The sequence below is a fragment of the Oryzias latipes genome, chromosome 15 (genome assembly GCF_053564925.1).
Source record: "Oryzias latipes strain Hd-rR chromosome 15, Olatipes_Hd-rR_3.1".
Lineage (NCBI taxonomy): Eukaryota > Metazoa > Chordata > Actinopteri > Beloniformes > Adrianichthyidae > Oryzias > Oryzias latipes.
In genome coordinates this window covers 14,956,292-14,972,013 of record NC_136251.1, presented here as the reverse complement: position 1 = coordinate 14,972,013, position 15,722 = coordinate 14,956,292, and the positions used below count along the sequence as shown (strand labels likewise).

The following is a 15,722-nucleotide window of genomic DNA, read 5'->3' as shown; positions in this document are numbered from 1 at the left end:
CTCCCAACCCACAAAAACGACCGGGTTCTCACAAGCTGACATAGACCAATGAGAACAGCCCCTTCCAGGTAGAGTCTGTAGTGCCAGCAAACCCCCCCGCCCCCCCCCCCCCCCCCCCAGGCTAACACACACACTTTCTCCACGGAGCTAGCAGTGTTTGACACAACACTTCCATTTTTATGGAGAATATGCACATCCATCTTTGCAAAAGTTTGGATGTTTGGATGACACGCTGCCGAAGCCGGTGCCTTCGAGATAGGAAAACAACTAGTATTTAATAAATCTTTCGTTCTTTGGAGTGCCAAAGGCAATATATTATCATACACATGGATATTGATTATTATAAAAGGTTTAAAAATAGCATGGTATAGGCCCCTCAAAAGTTTGTAATGTTTTCAGCTTTCCCTTCCTGGTTATTTATTTGATGTAATTGCCTACAAAAGTGATAATTTTTCATGTTAAAACCATAAATGTTTGGGTCAGGCTCATGTTCTGTATATAAGTCACCATTAATAAATAGTGTTTAATATATTGGGCAAAGAACCTCCACAAAATTCGACCCTGAGGATGACAGAGCAATAATTGAAGCAGTCAGGTATGAGAACAGCACTTAACAGCACTTTAACATTTACAACCAAGACTAAAGTAATGTTACAAAAAATACACTTTCTGCTGCTTATTGCCTTGGGGGAGTAATACACACAATCAATGCTTTCAATGACACGTTTACTAAATATGCTCTATCATTTGGTTAAGCACGCAGTTTAAGGGTTAAACATTTGTAGACTTTGTACTACACTCAGCCTGACTGACACAGAAAAACTGTCTACATTGATGGATGAATAACGGATGAGTACAAATAAGCAAAATACTAATAAAAGTGCAACTCGTTTTGTGAACTAATGCACTTAATCATTTAAATGTCACTTAGGAATTTGTTGGGTTAACCCCTTCATGCCGTATGTTGCTTGATCACAATGTACCATTACATTAATTGGAAATGATAAAATAATAAAACTCCACTTTGTCTTTGTTATTTAAAAATAAAATGACACGGTAATAGAGCAGTGCATTGAAAAACTAAAAAAAAAGATGAAAATTTAGAGTTGAAACAGCAATGCTGACTCAGCAGTCTTTAAGTCCAAATTCTAAAAACAGCCGAGCAGGATTTGGCTTCTTTCAAACATGGCTTAGTCCAGAAACCAACTCAGAACAAATAGATGGGCAAGCAGACCAAAACATGAAGGGGCATGTTTCCCATCAAAAAAGCATAAATTATCATAACCTGGAGGTTTTGCTGAGAGGCTGGAGTAATTTTGTCATCAAACTGAATTGATTCAGGCATTTGTCTTCCCATGCTTCTACTAATCATCTTCCCTTTCTTTCTGTTGGTACCAGTTTTCACATGGTGTGTTGTGCCATTGGTCATAGAACATACACATCAGGAGAGAAAAAAGCAAAATCATCAGATAAAATAATACTAAAAAAAGGACAATACTAGGTTTCCTTCCCCAGTCCTGGTCTGATCTGGTCTCTGTGCTGTCTTAAAAAAAGTCTGTCCTCTTCTGAACCAGGTCTTGCATCAGAGTCCGCAGTTCCTTCAGCTCTTCTCGAATGGCTTGAAGTTCTTGCTTGTGAAGCTTCTGGTTCTCCTCATTAGGTTCCATTAGCTCTTGTTGGGGCAGATCCTTGTCCTGAAACCTTTGGCTTTGATTCAGCTGACCCAGGTTTTGCTGATCCTGTCCCTGCCGGTCGCTGCCAGAGAAAGTCCATGTTAAATCACCTGCTCAGATTTTGAGGGGAACCTCTTGAAAATAACCTGTCAGTTGATCTCACCTTGAAGGTTCAGCTTCCCAAGTGTCCTTCTGCAGAACCAGGATCTGATCCAGAGTTTCCTACAAGACATACATGCAGCATCTTAACCTGATAAGCAAGATCTGTAAGAAAAGTATTTAGTCGTGTCATACATACTTTGATCTGTGTCTTAATGTCTTTAGTTTCATAATAAAAGCCAGAGACTGCTGTGATGTTGTCAGCCAATGGCGAGCAGTATTTGGAAATGTACCGCTCATCATAGAAGCGGCGGAGGAAAGTCATGGAGCCCACCTGCAGGACCACTGCAGCCTGCTGCATCACAGCATTGGCTTGCGAGTTATCGTGCACCCTGACAAACAAACACATTTATACACACAGACAGGACCTTCACACCTTTATAAACACAGTTCTGTGAGTCTGCCCAAGTCAAGGCGTCAGGTCAGCCCTGAGTCTGCGTATTTGTCATAAAGTCAACTCAGGCGTACATCTATATGTCAGTTCAGGTCTTTGTCTATGAATCAGTGCAAGTCCTGCTTCTGGTGTTGGCTCAGAGATTGATCCTTGAGGTTGTGCAACATCGGTCCAGGTCCATGCAGTGATGTAGACCCAGATGTCTAACCTTTGAAATGTGTCTGTGAGTAGTGCAATCAGCAGGTTGACACACAGGATTGAGGATGCAGCCAGAAAAGTTCCGCACAGCAGAGGAGCCATAACTTCATCCATCGTTACCATGGCAGCGTACTCATATTCGTCCACCAGAGTGATTCGATACAGACTATAGAGCAAGCCGGGAACAGTCTTCATGCTGGGAACAGAGGATGAGCCTATAAAAAAAAAACTATTCTTATTAAAAAAATGCTGTTAGTAATACCAAGATGACACCCAACTTGCAGATTAAACTGGTCGAGGTTCTCAAAAAGAAAGTAAAAGGTTCTGACCTCCAAATATGATCCAGAAGCTGCAGGCGTACGGGATAAAGATCTCAGCATACAGGAACAGGAAACACATCACATCCCCTATGATATTTCCCAACATGACAATGAAAGGCCCCATGAGCCTGCACAACAGCACCAACACAACACACACATGACCACATGATCAGTTGGAGCATGGTCAGTCCAAGACACAAGTGAGGAATCCTCAGAATACTTAGATCCCAAGAGAAGATAGGTCTGCTCTTCTGACCAAACGCAGTTGGTAGAGTGTATGGTAGATCAGAAAACACATAAATGAGACATCTGCTCCACCTTGGTTTTACACTGCAGAACTACAGTACCTCTTTGTAGCTTTACATCAGAGGCAGAGGGACTTTAGTTCAGTCTAATCACTCCATGACTCCCTGACCACCATAAAAGATGGATGACACAGATATTTCTGTAACGTCCCAATTAAAGAACATCGTTAAGCACTTTGAACCAGGTAGTAGCTGTTTTCTGTTACATGCAGGTCACCTGTCACTGTAAACATGAAGAGACCTGCAGATTAGCCATAATCTAAGTGGGCCGCCATCTGTCACAAGTTTAAATCACTCAATGTAATTTTCTTTTAGGGTTGGGGTTCTCTAGTTTGAACTTGACTTGTTTTGTGTGTTCAAACCTGAAGGCTCTGACGTGCTTCATGAGACGCAGCCAGAGGAAAATGATGGATACAGAGAAGAGCCTCAGACTGAGTGCGTGCAGATGGTCGGAGGGATGAAAAACATCCGTCATGTGGACACAAAAGGACGCTGCCAGCAGACAGTAAACCAACCAATCAAAGACGTTCCTGCAAAATAAGTTCAGAGCTAACATAGCAACCAAACGCTTGTGTGTGAGAGCTGAGCATAATGTGCGTGTTGTTGCGTACCACAGATCCCGGCTGTAACTTCCTCTCATCCTACGAACTTTTGTGATTTGATCCAGAAGGAAACTTTTCTCCTGGATATACACACAAAAACCTTTTAGTCGTCATTGAGATAATGAATAACTAACAACAAAGTGCCCATCAAAACTGCATTAATTTGTCCCAACCTGAAAAAAATCCTCACTAGAGTCAGAAGACTTAGAGCTGTTTGTCAAATTTACCTATTTTCTTAAGGGTTTTAAAAAGTTGTTACAGCCCCCCCCCCCCCCCCCCCCCCAGCCCCCCCGTCCCCCGTAGCATCTATGAGACCTTCCAATCTGGGTTCAAACAGCATGGAGACAGCCCTGCTCGGAGACATGAATGATCTTCTGATGGCTGCTGACCTGAGGCTTCATTCCTGAAACAATTTATGCTCATAAGGAGCTGTGTAAACCAAAAAAAAATGTGCAAGCACAAAACATAACACATGTTGCTTTTCTTCTAAAAAAAAAGTCTGTCGGGAAAAAAATAACAACACAATTCCCAACTTGTGAAGAAACACAAGAAAATCAAAGCAAGGATTGGACACAATTGAAGGCTGGAAATGGGAAGATACCCTTTCAACAGACTGACATGACAGATTTGTGCACTAATGTGTTCTTTTTTTGTCATAACTTAAATTATTGTTTCAGCCCAAAGCACTGTATGTGTTTTCTACTGGTAAATATAAACAACATTAACTTCATCATATACATAAGACAGGGGTTCAAAACCTGTCTTCCATGAGCTGTTCACTCACATGGTTTCATTATTCTACAAAAGAGGTAATACGGGTTGCAACACAATAAAAAAAAAATCACAAAACAAATTTAATATTTAAAAAAATAAATTAAAAAAAATGTACAATAATTCTGTACAGTCAGTAATCATTTCTAAAATTAAATGACATCAGACATGGTTTGAATAATAATGGTTTAAACAGTCATGTACAAATGTTTGGTGGTGTCATTCCCCGCAGCTCACAGTAACAACAATGTTGCTGTCCAGGGTTCTGAAATAATATTAACTGCTTTGCTAATGTGTGGATTGAATAAAAAAAATCTGTAACGGTATGGTTAACAAATCCATGTGCTCACATTGTACTTATCTTTTGTTTTTCTGTTGCATTTACTTCTAATGCTGCAGCTGTGCAAAAAGTCTCAATTGGCTCAAGAACAAATGGCACATTTTCCTGTTTCATTACAGAGGCCGACTCTTCAACTTGAGATTCTTTTACATACTTTAAACCCCTACACGATTTGGCGCCTGCTTATTTTGGAGTTGCTTCACCTTAAGGCTCTTTGGCACCCTCCCAGCTCAGTTGATAATCCTAGCTGCTTGAAACTGGTTCAGAGCTAAGAGGGGTCCAAGCTTATCTGCAGCACCCCCAAACCAATCCGCCTCCCAACCACTTCTAGCCTTCCTCCGTGTCTGACTTGAAGTCCTTTCCTGAAACTATTACTTCAGCATAGCTTTTAGAAGGTAGTAAATGGGGATTTTATCTAGATGTTCGCATTGAGTGCTTTAGTGCACCTGCACTTGGCTGTGGATCTTGTCTCCGGCTTGTCTCGCGCTCCCAGCCGTCCCCCACCTTCGTCTGAATGAAGCTCATCTGCTGGACTACTTAAGGATGTAGTTGTGGTTAATTTTAATTTAGTAACTTAATTTTTCTCTAAAAGTTCTGGTACATTGCCTGTCCGTCCTGGAGGAGGATCCCTCCTTCATGTGGACACCCCGGAGGTTTCTTCATTTTTTTCGGATTCCGTTTTTTTAGGAGTTTTTCCTTACCCTGAAGGAGGGTCTAAGGGCAGGGATGCCCAGTTTAGTTTAGTCTGTTTAGTTAAAGTTTAGTATTCTCCTATTGAATTCTATGCATCTATGATCCTTTTGTATAATTACCGATACAAAACCCATTGAGACGACTGTTGTGAATTTGGGCTACACAAATAAAATTGAATTGAATTGAAAATTTTAGGTGCTCGCAAATAAACCTGGATTTGGATTTGATCTAATCAGACTCCGCCACTTACCTGTGGCCACATAGGATGAGAAAAGTCCAAGTCATCACAGAGACGACGCTCCATCCAGCGCCGCCTGAGACGCAGCCTCCTCCTGGAACGCAGGATGTCCTGCAACTCCCTGAAGACTTCCTCTGCTGTCAACAGGAGCGCAAGCACCACCAGGAGGACACGCCACCAATCCTGAGATAGAAATATACAGTATATACGTGAGGCACACCAAGACAGATGAAGACAATAGAGACAGGGGAGAAGCATGATACATACAGGTGAGTGGAATGAATGGACAGGTTACCTGGGGAAAGATGTAGCGGTCAGGCTCATCTCGGTGGACAGACACTGAAATAGCAACAGTTGTCCAGGCGACGTTAAACAGAAAGTTTAAAATGAGTAGAAGCCACGCCCCAAACCTAAAAGGAAAGCAGGTGAGTCACACTGCGATGTCATTGTTGATGAGATTTTTCAGATATTGTGGAACATAACTCTAGCCCTGCCCCTTCATGCTTTTCATCATGCAATCTGATCAGTTAAAGAGCTCCAGCAGTGAAAACCAACAGGAGGAAGACAAGGGACAACTTGATGTGGATTGATCTATTCAATCAGCTTTAGTTTGGACATGAAGGAGCACATGTACAGCTACTTACTGTTAGATTTACATTAAACTACTGTTAATTTAGGATTAACTATCTCTCTATATTTAATCTTGTGTTTTAACATGTTTTAGTGTTTGTTTTCTTTATTTTTCGTGTTCAGCACTTTGTGTCGGCTGCTGTTGATTGAAAGTGCTGTATAACTAAAGTTGAGTTAAGTCAACTGGAGTGCCAATAAAACAACAGTATGTTTGCATAACAACCAATAATTACGTATGCAAAGTTTTGTTTGTGAAGTCTTTATCTTAAGGGAGTCTTTGTCCTTGATTTGATGTTTCTTTTATGTTTGATGTTTTTAACCACTCCATGCCGTATGTCGCTAATTTACAATGTACCATTACATCCAGGACTCAACATAAGTTAGCATCACCTTGAATGGAATCAACACAGAGTATTTTTTTTATATATTTGGAAATATAATTGGTTAATGTTGTTAGAAGAGCATAAGCATGTTTTGGCTGAGTAATACTGTAGCTCTGTTTGTTACTCTGATGAGTAGGTTTGTAGTAAAACTTTTCATTCAGGTAATTCTTAACCTGTTATGTTTTCTTATGCATGGACACAAATCCTGCAATAAACTGGTGACAGGGAAGTTCTGCCCCCCTCCATGTATGATAAGCCGTCCGCAGTGACATCTACACCTGAACACTTCAGTTTCCTGTGCACTGATCATTGGGAAAGTATACAATTTCAACCAAAGGAATTTACCTGCCATAGAGTTTCCATTTGATCTGAATGAGCTTGATGACAACTGGATGCATGATGAGGTCCAGCTTCCCTTCCTGAACCACCTCTTCCAGCTGTGGAAAAACACTTTTACTTTTTTTACCCTTTGGGGTGTCTGTCTGTCTGCCTTTCTTCTGGTACATCTGTTTGTTTGTCTATGGGTTTGTCTACCTGCCTGCCAACCTATCAGTCTGTCTAGTCGTGTTTTTGTCTTTCTGCAACTGTTAGTCTGCATCATTGACTGTATATGGGAACTGGGACTGAGTGAGTTTGACATCACCCAAATTTATTCAGATTCCAATTTAATTCAGTTGCCATTTTTTTTGTGATATGGACATTGACATATTGGAATCAGAAATCTTCAGTAAGCAGTGATTGGTCCAAATCGATCTGCGTCAACACTTCTATGGCAACCACTCTCACCAATCAGGAGTGAGGCTGTCAGAAGTCCCACCCCTACCACTTAACATCTGTCAATCAAAAGCTTTGAACGTTCAATGTGAGATAAACGTTGATTGGCCAGTTTGTAACTTGGATAACTTGCACTACAAAAAAAATAGGAAAAAGAAGACTAGCTTGAACATGTTAAAAAAGGCATCAGAGGAAAAAAACATTTTCTGCCAAAGATAATGACTGGGCAATAGCTGCTTATTTCTCAATATAAGTCGGTGAGATTTTGGCTTTTTGGAACCAGTGGGTACTTCATATTTGGAATGTTTGTGGAAAGAGGTCACTCAGTCCAGTTCTCATACAGCCAATGATCTGAATGCACGTTTGTTGTTGTTGTTTATTTGTGCCTGTTTATCCACGTTTGTTTGTTTTCTGCATGTTTGTGTGACTGTTTCTCTTTTGTCTATCAGCCAGTCCACTTACACCCGTCTATCTGCATGCCTTTCTATTTGTCTTTTGAGCTCGCTTGTGGGTGTGTCTGTCCATCTGCATTCCTGTCTGTAAGTCTATCTGTGTATGTTTATGTGTTTGCCTGAGTGCCTGTCTTTTTTATCCATCTACCTGTCTGTCTGTGGCTGGCTACCTGCCTACCTGTCTGTCTTCCTATTTGTGTGTTTGTCTGTCAGTCTGACTACCTGTCTGTGAGCTGATTTTTCACACTTACTGCAGATGGCGGCCCACAAGTCTCATCACCTGCAGCACACACAAGGAAATATTGCATCATTAGTCAGGCTGTCAGCAGAACTAAAGATTGTTTTGATCTGATGATCCCTTCGATTCCCTTTTATAAATAAAGTGTGATGAACTGAACTGTTTTCCTGTAGGTTGTCTTCGGGGAACCTTGGTTCTGGTTGCAGCAGGTTCAGGTAGAAATACTGCTGCCTTGTAACTTTGTCTGTCACATGGAACTGATCAAGCGCCAAATGAGCCTGAAAACAACATGCGTGCAAATAAACCATCATATTTTTCACGAATCAATACACATCTGCTTGGAAGTGGGTGGGGTTTATTTACAACAGGACTCATTTGCCCAATCAGAGCAGTTATACACAGCTGTCCGTCAGAGTCCTTCACTCCTGCCTCTGCTCCCAGTTCCAGCAGGACCCTCGCTGCTTCACTGCGCTCTGAAAGCAGAAAAAGATGTTACTCTTCATGTCAGTCAGTGTTATGGGTCAGGCGTTGTGATACCAGTGAAGACGTAGGATGTACCCATGTTTGCTGCCAGGTGCAAAGGAGTCCTATTTTTGTAATCTGTACAGCTGCTAGAGGCGCCGGCTTGCAGCAACAGTCTTATGGCACCGACAGCATCATTCTTTGCAGCATAGTGGAGCGGCGTCTGGCAGTCCAAAAGTGTCCGAGCATCTTTATCAGCTGGATGAGGCAAACATAACCCTAAACTTGTAAAGTTTTTCTTTTGGTCTGATCTGACCCATATAAGATAAGCCATCATCTTCGTTAAACCCAATTTATGACTCACTGGTGATGCACTAGAGTCAGAATGGGGTCCAATACACACGACTAGGTTCAAATTGTTTTTTCAGTAGGCCTTTTTTTTTTGCCCCTGGGTAACAGCAGCAGGAACCGGGTGCTTGTATTTGTAATATGTTTGATCACACTGACCTTTTTGGCTTATTAGGAACTGGACCATGTCCTGGTAATCCAGTGCAGAAGCCACATGCAGAGCAGTGACTCCAAACTGGTCAGAGCAGAGCAGGTCTGCTCCCCGGTCCAAAAAGAAACGCATCACGTCCACACTCCACAATCTGCATATCTGAAGCAACACACAGGCCTGCTGTCATCTAGCTGTTCAGCTTGGAAGCAATCGTGGAAACGTTTGCAATGAACCAAACAGTCCTGACCTCATGCAGGACAGTTTGTCCATATCTGTCTGAGCTGTTTGGATCTGCACCATCTGAGATCAGTCCATCCAGAAGCTGGAGATCAACCTGAACACACACAAAAGGTTGTCTGAAGTGCATCTGCTTCACAGCAAAAGCACAAATAAGTCAACTGTGTTTATGTTGTAAATAGTTTAGGCAATAAATGTGTGTTTACGAGAACAGAGATAAGTAAAGATGTTGTGTTCAACTGAAACCTGTATGTCCAACAATTATGTGGACAATCGCCCCATTTACTACCTTCTAAACACAATCGTGTTGCCCTCTCTGTAACTAACCAACCCAAGTGACAGCTGGTACACTTTAAAGATCCACTGCAATGAAAAGCAAATTTCTTGTGTTTTTAACGGGTTCTTGTGACTTCTTTCTCATGATTGAGGACATATTTAAAGAAAATTAAGCTTACAATTGCATTTTTGAATATCTATCTATGCAAGTTGTTGTATATCAGGAGCAGACGAAAAAAATGCAGTTTGAGAAAAGTTTGCAGGTGTGACGTAGAAGCTAGAATGGCAGTAATGTGAGGTTAGGGGTGTGAAGGGCTGTAAGCTAGCGGGAGAGCGTGTGTAAACAAAGGAATGATGGGAAATTGTGGGCAGGGCAGGTTACTCCATACCAACTGTAACACCCACAACTCAGAAGTGAATTTCTAATTCACTTCTCCCGCTCTGCAAAAACTATATCCTAGAAAATGACACGTTGTTTTTTTTTTGTTTTTTTTGTTGTTGTTTTTTTTTGGGGGGGGGGGTAAAAACAGCATAATCATTATTAAAAGACCACTGGGAACATTTTCTTTTACAACAGATCAAAAGATGATCAAAGAGGGACTTTAGCAGTTAGTCTATCACCTTCGCAAAATAAATTTGTTCTCTTAGACTTTTCTGTGTGTTACTTAGTTGAGGTTACCTGGTCAGTGTCCTGGTTGGTTGCAGCAAGGTGCCTAAAGTGGTCCAGCAGTTTTTTATTTAACAACTGTTTCTCATTGGTGGTGTCGGTCTCATCTATCTGCTCTCCACCCCCCTCATCTTCAGCCAAACCTCTGTATTTTGTCTCAACCTGAATTCCTGAAAGGTCACGTCATTTAGAATCCATTAAAGAGGAAGGAAATGGACTGTTACTAGGTAAAATGTTTTTTACCTGCAAGCTTTCTCTTTTGCATCCAGCGTCTTCGTGAGTACGAGCTCCACTGAGATGTCCACCGAGATGCTGCTTTCTCCGCTTCAGGGCCTTTGGATATGCATTCTGAAGGACCTGGTGGGGCCTGAGTACAGTTGCAGAACGGAGTGCACGCACATTGAATAACCATCTGTTGATGATCTTCAATGAGGATGTGAACACTAGAGGAGTGTCTTGTTCAAATACAATGCAGCGTGGATACTATCATAGTCCTAGGCCTTCAGTTGAACCCGTTGGTCCATGCCCATTCTAGTCAGGGTTGCTCAACACTTTAACCAACATGTGGTTTTTGATTTAGATTCATTTCAAGCATTGTAGTCAAAGCAATAAAGAATTCACACATATTTATGAAACTCATTACAGAAATTAAATACATGGATTAAAAAGACTTAAATCACATTTGCTTAATTAAATACAGTGATCATTAACTGAAGTATAAGTAGAGTTTGATTTATTGCTTGAAAGGTTTAAGTTGCAGAGGTGGACAAAATTGTTGGTACCCCTCAGTTAAAGAAAGAAAGTCCACAGTGCTCACTGAAATGACTTGAAATGTTCAAAAGTAACAATAAATTAAAATTGATTGAAAATTAAATAATCAAAATCAGCCATTACTTTTGAGTTGTTCATTAACAGAATTTAAAAAAAAACTAATGAAATAGGGCTGGACAAAAATGATGGTACCCATAACTTCATATTTTGTTGCACAACATTTTGAGGCAATCACTGCAATTCAACGGTTTCTGTATTTGTCAATGAGCCTTCTGCACCTGTCCACAGGTATTTAGGCCCACTCCTCATGAGCAAACTGCTCAAGTTGTCTCGGGGTTGACAGGTGTCTTCTCCAAATGGCATCTTTCAGCTCCTTCCACAGATGTTCAATGGGATTCAGATCTGGGCTCATAGAAGGCCACTTCAGAATAGTCCAACGCTTTTCTCTTAGGCATTCTTGGGGGTTTTTGGCTGTGTGTTTTGGATTGTTGTCCTGTTGACCCATGACCTGCGACTGAGACCAAGCTTTCTGACACTAAGCAGCACATTTCTATCCAGAATGCCTTGATAATCTTGAGATTTCATTTTAACTTGCACAACTTCAAGAAACCCTGTGCCAGATGCAGCAAAGCAGCCCCAAAACAGAACTGAGCCTCCTCCATGTTTCACAGTAGGGACAGTGTTCTTTTCGTTGTATGTTTCATTATTGAGTCTACCAACATAGAGCTGATGTGGCTTACCAAAAAGCTCCAGTTTTTTTCTCATCTGTCCAAAGGACTTTTTCCCAGAGGTTTTGTGGCTTGTCAACATGCATTTTTGGAAATTCCAGTCTGGCTTGGTGGTGTCTTCTTTGGTCGTCTCCCATGAAGTCCACTCTGGCTCAAACAATGACAAATGGTGCGATCTGACGCTGATGTACCTTGATCTAGGAGTTCACCTTTAATGTCTTTGGAGGTTGTTCTGGGCTCTTTGGATACAGTTCCAACTATCCGTCTCCTCAATTTGTCATCAATTTTCCTCTTCCGGCCACGTCCAGGGAGGTTGGCTACTGTCCCGTGGGTCTTAAACCTCTGAATAATATGTGCCACTGTCGTCACAGGAACTTCAAGCTGCTTAGAGATGGTTTTATAGCCTTTACCTTTACGATGTTTGTCTATATTTTTGTTTCTAGTGTCCTGGGACAATTCTCTCCTTTGCTTTCTGTTGTCTATGTTCAGTGCGGTACACACCTTTTCACCAAACAGCAACATGACTATTTGTCTCCCTTTAAATAGGCAGACTGACTGATTATATTATATGATCATATTCCACACATCCAGACACAAATCCACCTACAGGAAATTGAACATAAATATAGATGGGCAATCTCTTCAACAGGTGGACTCGATCAAATTTCTTGGAATCCACATAGATCAATTTATAAATTTTAAAAAAAACATAGATGAACTAGTTAAAAAATTATCCAAACTTGTTGGTTTATTCTATAAGATTCGGCACATCCTCCCATCAGATGCATTGCTAACATTGTACAGATCCCTGTTTGAGCCCCACCTGAATTACTGTAACATCATATGGAATAACACATATTCTACCTACACGGCAAAACTCCTGATTACACAAAAGAAAGCAATAAGAGCAATAACCTGGTCCACGCCAAATTCCCCAACGGATCCACTCTTCCACAGATACAGCCTCCTTAAGTTACCGGAACTCAACACGTATCATAATGCATGCACAATGTACAGTGTTGTTAATAAATTAAATAGTCGTTTGTGTGACCTCATACCACTTTTTTTGCCCTCTTATCACCAGTATACCAGGGGAAAGCATATGCTAAAAGGCAAAAACAGAAAATTAAAATGTACAAGCTTCTCTGTCTGTATTAGAGGTCCACAAACTTGGAATATTTTAGAAAATGACGTTAAACAGTCTGCAACAATGTACATGTTTAAAAGGAAACTGAAATTGTTATTATTGTCAACATACTGTGAAAATGCTGCTCCAACTGAAACCATCTATTAACGTGTTTGTGATTTCTTTCTGACTGTTGACACTTATATGGCCACACGCCAGAGTTTATGTTGTTCAAATTCATTGTCCCTATTGTCTAACACTTTCCACTATATTACCATCATTTCTCGCATTCTATTAGTATATTTTATTTATGAAATTATTTTCTTTTCTTTTCTTTTCCTTCCGCCACTTATCTTTTGTATTTTTATGCTTGTCTAAAATGCTGGACCCCTAATAATAAGCAGCTGCTTCTGGGATGTCCATTTTTTCCACATTCTGTATTGTGAGATTTGTTGCTTTCGACGCATTGTGGAAAAAAAAAATAAAATAAAAAAAAAATAAAAAATAAAAAATTATGGGTTTGAAAACAGCTGTGATGTCAATTAAAGGACATACCTGGGTTCATCACCATGACCCCCTGGACAATTAGTTCTCAGTCTTTTATGGAGGTACCATCATTTGTGTCCAGCCCTATTTCATTAGTTTGTTTTTTAAAATACTTCTGTTAATCAACAACTGAAAAGTAATGGCTGATTTGGGTTATTTAATTTTCAATCAATTTTAATTTATTGTTACTTTTGAACATTTCAAGTCATTTCAGTGAGCATTGTGGACTTTCTTTCTTTAACTGAGGGGTACCAACAATTTTGTCCACCACTGTAATTGTTTGTTGATCATAATGGAACAATCTGTCAGACTCACCTGTGATCTGTGGTTTTCTGTCCTCCTTAGCTCCAGTCCTGGATCAGGACTGATAGAACTTCCTTTCTTCATACTGGTCTTGGTCAGACTCAGACTGGACCAGCTCTTTACCAGATCTGTTCAAACTTGTTGGAACACAGTGGCAAAAGCTGAGGTGACCTGCTGCTCGGCAGGTTCTGCTACATGATTCGAGCCAAAGTAGTTATAAACAGGGCGGTCAGCAGAAGCTCCTCAGCTCAAAGGTTGATGGCGTATCTTATCAGTGGGTAAAGCGGGATGGTCCAGGTCAGGCTTGGTTTACAACCGCAGGGGACAAGAACCTACTATAACAAGCAGCTTCTCCTCAGATCGATTGGTTCCCTTTGGATCTTGAAGATGTGATCAAGCTGTTTGACCCCCAACCGATCCACCCATGGGTCAGAAGGTTAATAAAGTCTGATATGAATCCATCATGATGATTACAGCTCAGAGTAATTATGTCTTTCAGTTTTACCTCTTTTTCCAAATGCCACATCTTTTCTTTTTACTTTTCATTTGTGGATAATCTGCTCTTCTCCTCTATATCCCTGTGCTCGCATTAATCTTTTCTGAGCTTTGGGGGGGGCATCATTTTGTCCAACCATTTTTAATTTTTTAGATGTTCTGAAAACCAATTCTAAATCTGTGTTTAACATTCAAAGGATTTCTGTATATGATACGTCAAGGATAAAGATGTTTGTTTTGACATATTTAACCACAGGTCTGTCATCTTCCTTTGAAGGTTTTGGTCTCTGAGGCAAAGGAACAAAACTTCAAGTCAGCAATTCTGGTGCACATTAAGCATCCTGGTGCTACCAAAAGAGGAAGAAATTCAGCGGTTTAGTGTGCGAGTCCCAAGTCCTGGTAAAAGCAGAGGGTTGGGTCAGGGAGGGAATCTGAACATGAAACCAAAGTCAAATCATTCATGTGAACTAACAACAGAACTTTCACACTAGATCACTCGTGACCCTGGATGACTAATTTGGCCTGGATATGTTGAGACTGATAGCTGGGGTAACCAAGAAAGATGCCTGAAGATGGTGAGGTTGTCATGTGTCACTCCATGCTACTCCTCAGCTGTATGATATTGGGTAATCACTTAAGTAGGGCCACCTACAACTACCTTGTCTTTATGAGGAAAATTGTCTTCACCTTCTGGGATTGTTGATGTGAGGTTTGGGTGCCCTGTCTGGATGGATTCTCTCCCTGCTGTGCTCTGAGCAGATCTCTGCTCCTCTCTGAGCCAAATAAATCATTTTAGATATCCTTTAATTCTTGTTTTCTTCAGGGGTTTAATAAAATTATGTGCATTTGCACATAATTTAAGGTAGCATCTGAATGACAAAGGTGAAGATCATGGACTGGATCAAAGAAAATCCAGAAACATGGACCCAGCACCATAGATGAAGATTTGTGTGTTCACATTATCACACATTTGTCATCCTTTTTTTTAGAGGGTACAAATAGGAGAAGGAATGTGGTCACTCGTGCTGGCCACACCCATCAAATGGCTGACACTCGTTCCAGGGCATCTTTAACTGTGTGGGTGACGCTGCTGCTTCAGCTCTGTTTGGGAAATAAAAAAATCCTCTTTCTAAATAATGACAGTCCTCTGTCCAGGACAGGAAGAACAGAAATAGAAAGAAATATTGAAACAGGTTTTAAAAATATGTAATATAAATGATCAACAGGTCTTATTAATTTTTTGAAAAAGGTCCTTTGATTTTTACTTTATATAATCTGCAGACTTAACCCTTTAATGTTTTTATTTCTAGCTATGAAAAAAAAAATCACGTATGTTTTTGGTTTAGAGCAGAAGTGGTTTGAATCATATTTGCATCAATTCGATTTTTGTGCATTTTAATAGAAAAGTGGACATCTGAACATTAAATAACCTAGATCCTCTA

The 15,722-nt window shown here is 40.6% G+C and overlaps 1 protein-coding gene across 1 annotated transcript; it reads right to left on the bottom strand.

Annotated features, from left to right (window-relative positions):
* Positions 1-509: 509 nt before the first annotated feature.
* LOC101170867 (uncharacterized) lies at positions 510-14,007 on the bottom strand. Its single transcript, XM_011484240.4, has 19 exons — positions 13,798-14,007; positions 10,555-10,678; positions 10,324-10,481; positions 9,379-9,465; positions 9,140-9,290; positions 8,729-8,890; positions 8,534-8,643; positions 8,331-8,448; positions 8,184-8,212; positions 7,052-7,143; positions 5,989-6,103; positions 5,706-5,876; positions 3,661-3,731; positions 3,412-3,579; positions 2,754-2,872; positions 2,435-2,639; positions 1,972-2,164; positions 1,837-1,895; positions 510-1,755 (listed from the first exon to the last, which is right to left on the bottom strand). Exons 1-19 carry the CDS (start codon positions 13,867-13,869, stop codon positions 1,545-1,547), a joined length of 2,415 nt encoding a protein of 804 aa, XP_011482542.1. The 5' UTR covers positions 13,870-14,007; the 3' UTR covers positions 510-1,544.
* Positions 14,008-15,722: the final 1,715 nt, after the last annotated feature.

Bases quoted from the DNA above. Each gene is read 5' to 3' on its own strand.
- LOC101170867 (XM_011484240.4), bottom strand. From the start codon at position 13,869: ATGAAGAAAGGAAGTTCTATCAGTCCTGATCCAGGACTGGAGCTAAGG. The intron at 8,644-8,728 runs GTACATCCTACG...TTCTGCTTTCAG, and splicing joins GCACCTGGCAGCAAACATGG to AGCGCAGTGAAGCAGCGAGG. The intron at 2,165-2,434 runs GTTAGACATCTG...TTTGTTTGTCAG, and splicing joins CTCACAGACACATTTCAAAG to GGTGCACGATAACTCGCAAG.